Below are 8,898 nucleotides of genomic sequence, written 5' to 3' on the forward strand. Positions count from 1 at the left end.
GTTTAGGAAATCTTGATATCAATAAGGAAAAATTGTGAAAACCCATTAAACATTTTTTTTTGAAAATCAATATTTTCAAAACGATCCAACGAATTTTGTATCTGTCCCGGGTTTCGCTTCCAGAAATTTGGTCACCGTACTTATAGAGCATGTAAAAACTGGTTTTCTTAAGAAAATGCGACTGGTTCCAGAATTTTTCACACAATTATTCATACACTGTTGGTATCGTTTTTTGGAAAAAAAAAAACCCTTTTGGGTAGTCTACAAAAAGAGCAACATCAGGTTTAAAAGGTCTTTAATTGTTAAACAAAATGGACTTTTGATACGGCACGTGAAAAGTTTTGGGTTTGTGCGACAACTCCACTCTTTTACCCGATTTACCAAGTTAACTATTAATTTTGATGCCCCAACGATAGTTAATTACAGCTAATTTAGTGTTAAAGGTATTACATTTTTTATCTTACTTGACTAAGAAATGGCAGCACATAATACAATATTACTATATACTTCAATCTTCAAACTACTTACCAGCGATATCAACAAAAGTTAACTTATGTATCCCTTTTTTGTATACATATCGACAGTGAAAGCCTAATGACCGCAAAACCTAAGTGGGTCTATTAATCTAGATATTAAGACATATACTCGTAAATATCCGCATGTTATTGTGAACATCAAAATCTAATTAGTTCAATTTAAGTTTCGCCATTCTTCGGTAGACATCCCTCCTCCTCGAAAAAACAAAAAACCGTAATGCATTTCTACTTCGCACACACATTTTTAATTAGCTAACAGCGCAACGTCGTCGTCGTCCCTTACCCCCGTTTGAATGCATTTATTTTCTTCTTAATCCAACTTAACGTCCGTAATAACAAATTGTATATTTAATGCCGTGCACCATATAGTCAATTTTTTTTTCTGTTTAAGTGCTACACCTTAAACGTGCACACAGATGAATTTATATATATTTTTTTTATACATAAATTCGTTCAATTTCAGCGAACAAGAAAGCCAAGCTTCTCAATGGAACATCAACCGTGCAATCATCATCTTCAGCTACATTTGAAGCTTCGTATCAGCAACAACATCACGGCGGCCATCACAGCAATAATTCTGGAATCGGGATAATATCATCACAGAGCTACAATTGTTCAGAGAGTGATTACAACGACCAACAGTGTAATTATTCCTCGTCAGGATACGAGCGCAGTTGTGTTGGCGGAAGGCCTGGAGGTCCGAATCTTGTTAATAAGCAATTGGTATTGCCATTTGTGCCACCCAGCTTTCCAAATAACTCACAGGATGGTGTTACGCATTTGATTAAGCCTTCAGAATATCTGAAGAGTATCAGTGATAAGGGATCTTTTCATACATCTTCAGCCAGGTAAGGTTTTGATTTTTATTATTAATTTATGTACATATGTTTATGAAAACGTAATGCTTTTTTTGTATAATTTTGTATGTGATACTTTAAAATTCTGCGAAAGAGAACGACATTAATTGGTGAAATAAATAAAAATAAATTTGTGTCAATCCAAATACCTTCAATTTATAGGCACATCTTGAACTGAGATGTTATCAAAAATAAGAGCTTCAAAAAAAGTTGACAGACACAATTATTTAAATTTTTTGTTTTATGGTACAAAGAAAAATTTTAAGTGTTTAATATTGTACTTTTTGTTCTAAAGAATTTGCTTGTGATTAAATTTATATTTTTGCAGTAAATATCTTCTTTGTTGCATAAATTTAATATAATTTTATTCGACTTTAAAATAAGAAACATTTGAATCTTTCATTTAAGGGTGCGCCAGTTAGCACATTAGGTCTTTAAAACACGAAGATTTTTAAGAAATATTTTACTGGTCATAAGTACTTGGTGTACTTCTCAGCTCCAAGATTACATATAAATAGTTAATATAGCTAATGAATGTAAAGAATAACTCTGAGGCATTATCACATACTTTTTAAAAGCGTTTGTGTACTTTTTAAAAGCGTTTAAACAAAATGTTTGTGTCTATATAAAAAAAACCGGGTGGTCAACCACAAACAAGAGCAAGTAGGTGTAATAAATTCTACACATCATTTTACTCATTTAATTGAGAAATGAGGAGACTTTCCACATCCAAACACAAGGTAAACACAGTCGAGTAACTTTTATGAAATCGATAAATATACAAGAGTAATGAGCCAGTCAAAATCGTCTTCGTATTTGTGTCGAGTAAGAAATAAATTTAAATAAAAACGAAAGCTTGTCTACGGCAACGCAGTGAAGCCGCGGCAATCCTTAACCTTATGAAAATGTATGGGAGCAGCCACGTAGACCTGCTCAGAATATATCATCTCAGCCACTCAGTTCTGTTCTAATTTGATTGAAATCCTGAACGTTGAACTACATTATTCTTAATCAAAACGAAAATTTAAGTTAATGGGGTAAATTAGAGTCTTTTAAAAAAAAATATTGAACTTATGTACATATGTTAAAATTTTTAATTTAAAATAATTAAAATAACTGGTACCGATAGAAATTGAACCTAGTACTCTAGCGTGAGATTCGAATACTCATCAAATTCTTTACATTTATAAGGATTGCCGCAAAGGTACACCTCGTCACTCGAAATTTCCGTGTGTTATTTGTAATTTGTTGTTGTTAGTTTAAATAAACATTTAGCGTTAACATATAATTACTGCAAATAAAAATATTCTGCATTAAGAGAAATTTTATTGCAAATGCAAAAATTGCATTGCAATAAAAACATTTTACCTACATTTGAAAAAAATGTTCTGGCAAATAAAAAATTGTAGGTATGTATTCAATGCAAAATGTGTCAATTAAATATATTTCTTTTCTTATTCGCTTATGTAAGGCGAAATAGTAAAAATTGTAAGAAATTCGACGATTATTAAAAAAAATATTTAGTGCACACATTTTTTTTTTTTTTTTTTTTCAATACAGAAAATTTTTTATTTGCAATAACATTTTCTTATGCAAAGTATTTTTATTTGCAAAATAAATTTTTTATACAGTGCAAAAGTAAGCAAAATTAATTTGAGGATCCTTTTGACTATATTTTTTTTATTTTTTATTTGGTTTAAATAGCCTCATCGTTTTATCAATTCCTATTTATACATTCCAAGATAGAAGATAAAAATGTTTTTCCTTTCGGCTATTTTTTAGTAAAAAAAAGATGTGGCAACTAAACAATTAAGTTTTTATTTACTTTTCCCAAAAGATTTACTGCCCTATCTATTGTGACCAAAAGAGCTACTCAGGGTTCGGACTTTACTTCGATCGAAGCAGATCTACTTCAATTTTGGGAAAAAAATAAAATCTACTTCCCTACTTCTCTTTTTCAGGATCTACTTCTATTTCTTGATTGAAAAATATTTTTCAAATAATAAATTTAGAGAAAGGGATTTACCTTCAATTTTAAATCTGGTCGAGGCATTGAGAAATAAAGCTCAACTGAAATCTCAAAAGATGAATGGAGGTAAATTATTCTTCTAATTCAAGATATAAATAAAGTTTATCAAAGTAATTTTGACTGATTTTGATGAATTCCTGATCAAAAATTTGTTAGATTTTGTTGAATTAACCGTTTTACCCCAAAGCACCGTTACAACCACTAGATGAGAAGGGTTTTTTGGAAAAGATCATAATAAAATAAGTAAAGAAAAATAATTTTGTTGATAAATAATTTTTTTTGAATAAATTTTTGTAAATAGGTAAGCTGAAAGTTTAATTTTGAAATTTACTTCACTTTTTTTTCGCTTCGAAATTTTGAAACTGAATTCCGAACCCTGGAGCTACTTTTTCCAAACTATTTATACATCGTTAAGTTATATTTTCTTGAAGGTAGTGTCTAAAAAGACAAATGTTGAGGAATTATACAATATAAAAAGTGTCTATTTAAATATATAAATTATGCATGTTTATTTCTCTTACTCAAGGTCAACCGATACTGAGGACTACATGCAAATACAAATTTCTCATCACCATTCTAGTGGTATTGAGCCTCCAAAGCCACCACCACCACCTCCTATGCCTGCGCTTCTAAACGCCAGCAATAACAATCTAACTCTCAATAAACAATCTCAAGCTCTCCAATCCAACCAAGATACAGTATCGCGTAAACAACATCAGCCACTATCAGCAATATCAATTCAAGATTTGAATAGTGTTCAGGTAATTATTCATCTTCTTTACAATATTTACAGAAAAAGAACTAATAGTTTATAACAAATTTCAAACAGCTCCGAAGGACCGAAACCAAAGTCATGCAAAAATCTTTTCAAGCTCCAACTCGAAGCTTCAGCATGCAGTGTCTTTCATCAACTACAGAAACATTCCTCAAAACCGATCTAATTGCCGAACTTAAAATGTCCAAAGACATTTCGGGCATCAAGAAAATGAAAAACGAAAAGGCCCGAATGGCTGACCGACAAGATCAAGAGCATTATTCAGAGATTTCGCGACAATTCAATGCGAATAATTTCGTTGACCAGGTGAGAATTTGTCATTTTATTTGTGTCCAAGGCTTTGCGGAGCTTTCATATAATTTCAAAGATTCAATTGCAGATTCCTGAAAAGGATCAAGCCGGAAATGTAATACCCGATTGGAAGAGGCAAATGCTTGCCAAAAAAGCTGCTGATCGTGCCAAAAAGGAATTCGAAGAGAGGATGGCTCGAGAGGCAGAAAATCGTCGATTATCACAAATTCCACAATGGAAACGAGATCTTTTGGCTAGACGTGAAGAAGCTGAAAATAAGCTTAAGTAAGTTACCTAATTTGATTTTGATTTCTGAACTAATTTTTGTTTATCAATAAAAAGGGCAACAATATACACACCTAGAATAGAAGAAGGCAACAGAGTATCAGATACTTGGAAGATGAAAAATAAATCGGTCTCAATAGATAATATAAGTATGTCGTCATATTGTACAGAGTCCAGTTATGACCAAAAAACCTTACCAATGGACAACAATCAAAACAACCATTGTTACAAAGAAAACAAAGAAAACGAATCGGAATATCAAGACATTAACGTAAATGGCAAATGTAACGATAGAATTTCAGATGCTTCAGATGAAACAAAAAAATATCAAGATGGTGAAGTTGAAAATGATAATATTATACCATGGCGGGCACAACTAAGGAAAACTAATAGTAGACTGAGTTTAATATGAAAAAAAAAGAACTTTAAGTATATTTATTAAAAAAATATTATTATATACCTATGTATGTATTAAAAATTATTATCAAAATGCTTTTAACTCGTTATTTATTGCTTTTGTAATTTTCAATTCTACGATTTACATATATATAAAAAATAATAAAAGTTATGCATAATATTTTGCAAATTTTAACTAAACTATGTAAACATATTATATTATTATTATTATTTTTTTTGAAAAGATAATAACTACTTTATTCATATTTTATAAACATAAATGATTGTCAGATATTTAATTAATATTTTCTAAATAAAATACTTTTCCGTTAAATTGGTTTATTATTTTCAATTAGCGAAGAAAAATGGTAAGAAACAACTTAAAGGTAAGTTATTTCATATAAATATGAGGCTAGATCAGCACTATAAAAAATAACAATTTTTCTATGGATTTTCGAAAAAATATCAAGGTTAACCCCTTGCCGAAAAAATTGCATTTTGAAAAATTTCCTCCAATTCCATCGAGTGAGACATCAAAAGAAAGGTCTGTTTAAGTTATTTCATACACATATAAAACACATACAAAAATGCGTTTTGAAAAATTTCCTCCAATTCCATCAAAAAAGAGGACATCAAAAGACAAAGATAAATGCGTAAAAAGCCCAATAGAATTATCATACACATTTCATAATAAAAAAAAAAAACTTTATAATTAAATAATTTTGAATTTTATTATATTTCGAATAAATTTTTGTAGAAGAATCTTACATTTATGTTGGTTCAATTTTCTGTTTTAATTTTGAATACAAAACTATAAGATTACAAACTCGACTTCTATTAGTTTTTTTTTTTTTGTTCGTTTGTTTTTTTTTTGTAATATTTTATTTCAATATATTTTGAAAAATATTTTTTCTTAATGTTAACTTAAAAACTATTTTTGTGACAGTGATGCCCTTGCATTGGAAGAAAAAAATTAGTACCCATGAAAACAACTTTCTTACTTTTCAAAACAATTAAAAAAAATTTAAATATAATTATTTTTATATTTTTTTTATAATTCGGTGGGATAGGGGAGTGGTATCGGATTTTCGAACATGAAATTGTATATTTTGAAGGGATATTTTGAATTAAAAAAAAGGTACCTACTACTTTAAATGAATATGTTATACTTTGGAAGACAATATAGTGAACATGAATTTTTTGAATATATTCAATTGGCATTATATCATTTAGGTGCATTTTAAAAGTTTGCATTTTTTTTTCAAATGTAATATTTTAATACTTTTTGGTATTTGACACTTGGTTTATTTTAATAATTTAAGTTTCAGTTTTTTTTATAAATTTAATTAAACACTGGATATGTTTTTTTGGTATTGCTATCCATATCCATAAGTTTTAAAATGTTTGACAAAACTAATAAATACATTAAATCACTACTTGACAAATTTGTAAACACAAAGATTAATTAAAATTATGGTAGATATTACAAATACACATACATACGTGTTATGTACTACAAAATAGCATCCATACAAGTTTTTAATTTCTTTTATAAATCTCGTTATTAATGATAGCATTCTAACTTTTAACATAAAAAGAACTTCGCAAATTTTAGACGATTTCAACGCAAAAAATGCATCTTTGTAAACGAACTTTGCAACTCGTCTTAAATTAGTATATTCACCTTTGTGTAGAAATTTAAGGAAATTAATTTGCATTTTTTCTTTACGTTCTAGACATATCGTCGGCGTAAAGCAAAATTGTTCTAAGTCCTTAAGAAATCCTATGTACTTAGAACAATTTTGCTTTACGCCGACGATATGTACTTTTGGGACATGCAGGATAGCCGCATTCCGGTTTGAAATACTGAGAAAAAGTTTGCCTAATTTTTTTTTAATTTTTACTTCCTCTCCCGGATTCAAAATTAGAGATTTTTTTCGCAATTTAGAATTAATTGTTGTCTATCCACCGTGGAATTTCGACAAAAAGCAATATAAGGACCACCCTAATGTACATACTTGTGTACACTGAAAAATCTCACAACACAATAGCACCTAATTTAAGCTGTGAGCCCTTTGACTGCCAAGCTTTTTAGTGCTCTGGTATTTCAAATTAGGTTCCGCTTAAAAATTGGTCGCAGACTAATATTTAATTATTTTTTTAAGTATCTATTTCTCATAAACGAAACGACTTGTAGCCGGGTCACTCTTAGGTTATGACTCCTCGTTGCCTGCTGCGACTTTCACTGTCTGAACACAGAGGTGGCCTTTCGAAACACAGCCTTTATCTGTGTCTTTCACGGAAATCTACAAAATTCTACAATATCTCTTGAAAATTAATTCATTGGCCTGATTCAAGTATTAACTTCGCTATAAGCAGGAGCGACTCCTAACTATTACTTCGTACTTAATTGAAAATATTACGCTACTAGATGATTTTAAAGAGAAAGCTAGTATTTAGCTCTAGTATCAGTATTAGCTCAACGATTATTTGAATAAATCAGCAATAAGTGTAATATTGAATTTTTGTTTTTTTAGTTCATGAACATCGATCCTTAATTTACGCGGGAGACTGTGGGTGTTTTCATAAACGTCTGCCTAACTTAGGCCTGCGTTAGTCGTGTTCATAAAGTCAGATCTGCGATCAGACTAACTTAGTCCAACTGCAGTTCTGCTGTTCATAAACGTCAGTATGTCGTCAACATCGAGCAGATTGCGCAGCCAAAATTTTATTGCTGCAGAACTCAAGAAGAAATTTATTTGACTCTTGATTCGTTTATTTTTTGTTAATAAATGTAAATATTGTTAAAAAAAATTAAAAGCAAACATTTTAATTAGGGTGGTGCAAAAAATGTTTCTTTTTTCATTTTTCGAAAAATTTAAATTTTAATGACACAGAAAATTTCGAAATCGTGTTTTTTGAGATAATGAGTTTATCTAAATTTTTTTCGTATTAGGGTGGCTCTACAAAATCTTATCTTCTACAGTTGCTTGAAGAATTCCAAAAAAATCAACGTGGATATTATTTTGACCAAATTATCGAAGAAAAAAAAAATTTCCATTAGGGTGGTTCAAATTTTTTTTTAATTAATTACAAAAAAAAATAATTTTTCACTGCCGAGAAAGTTTGTAAAACATGGTTTATGAAATATAATGTAAAATTGGGGTAGCTCAGAAAATTAGGGGGCTCAGAAAAATGGTATATTTAACATTTACGCATGGAATTCAACCAAATTCAATTTAATTAATTCGGCATGAATTTAATATTACTTTAGCAAAAACGCACTTAACAAACTTTCTGTGCTCTAAAAATAATTTTTTTTTTCAAACGCATAAAAAAACTTTCTTGAAAATATTTTTTCCATAGATAATTTGTTTTAAATGTGAACTACTCGGTGTTTTTATTATTTTTTTTTTTTTTTAAGAAAGTATTTTTTTTAGCCACCCTAATGTAACACGGTTTACAAATTTTTCGTGTTATTAAAAACAATATTTTCGGGAACTGAAAAAGAAATATTTTTTTGCTTAAACAAAACTCATTCTGTGGTAATTTTTTATATTTTTTTTTCTGACGTTTATGAACACTCAGTGACTGCTGAAAATTGTACCAACGCAGGCCTGCAAACATTCTGCAGAATTGGTGTGTTCATTAATGCAGCAAAGCAGAAAGACGATTGGACTGACGCAGATTTCCGACGTTTATGAAAACACCCTGTATTTGCTTCTGCTT

General features: G+C 29.7%; 2 protein-coding genes across 7 annotated transcripts in view; one reads left to right on the forward strand and one right to left on the reverse strand.

Annotated features, from left to right (window-relative positions):
• Positions 1–5,368, forward strand: part of LOC129910444 (homeobox protein 2) — an 81,186-nt gene extending 75,818 nt beyond the window's left edge. Inside the window, exons 9-13 of one of the 6 annotated variants that reach the window (XM_055987829.1) lie at positions 1,000–1,384; positions 3,949–4,183; positions 4,252–4,503; positions 4,577–4,773; positions 4,831–5,368. In XM_055987829.1, coding sequence (XP_055843804.1) covers positions 1,000–1,384; positions 3,949–4,183; positions 4,252–4,503; positions 4,577–4,773; positions 4,831–5,185 — 1,424 coding nt within the window. In that variant the 3' untranslated portion in view covers positions 5,186–5,368. Of the gene's footprint in view, positions 1–999; positions 1,385–3,948; positions 4,184–4,251; positions 4,504–4,564; positions 4,774–4,830 lie in introns of all 6 variants that reach the window. The other 5 variants (XM_055987828.1, XM_055987831.1, XM_055987833.1 and 2 more) reach the window with 5 other exon arrangements.
• The window catches only part of LOC129910454 (uncharacterized protein C9orf85 homolog), a 189,238-nt gene that overhangs the window by 82,636 nt on the left and 97,704 nt on the right, over positions 1–8,898 (reverse strand). The gene's annotated exons all lie outside the window — the stretch shown is intronic.

The sequence above is a fragment of the Episyrphus balteatus genome, chromosome 2 (genome assembly GCF_945859705.1).
Source record: "Episyrphus balteatus chromosome 2, idEpiBalt1.1, whole genome shotgun sequence".
In the NCBI taxonomy this organism is placed as follows: Eukaryota; Metazoa; Arthropoda; class Insecta; order Diptera; family Syrphidae; genus Episyrphus; species Episyrphus balteatus.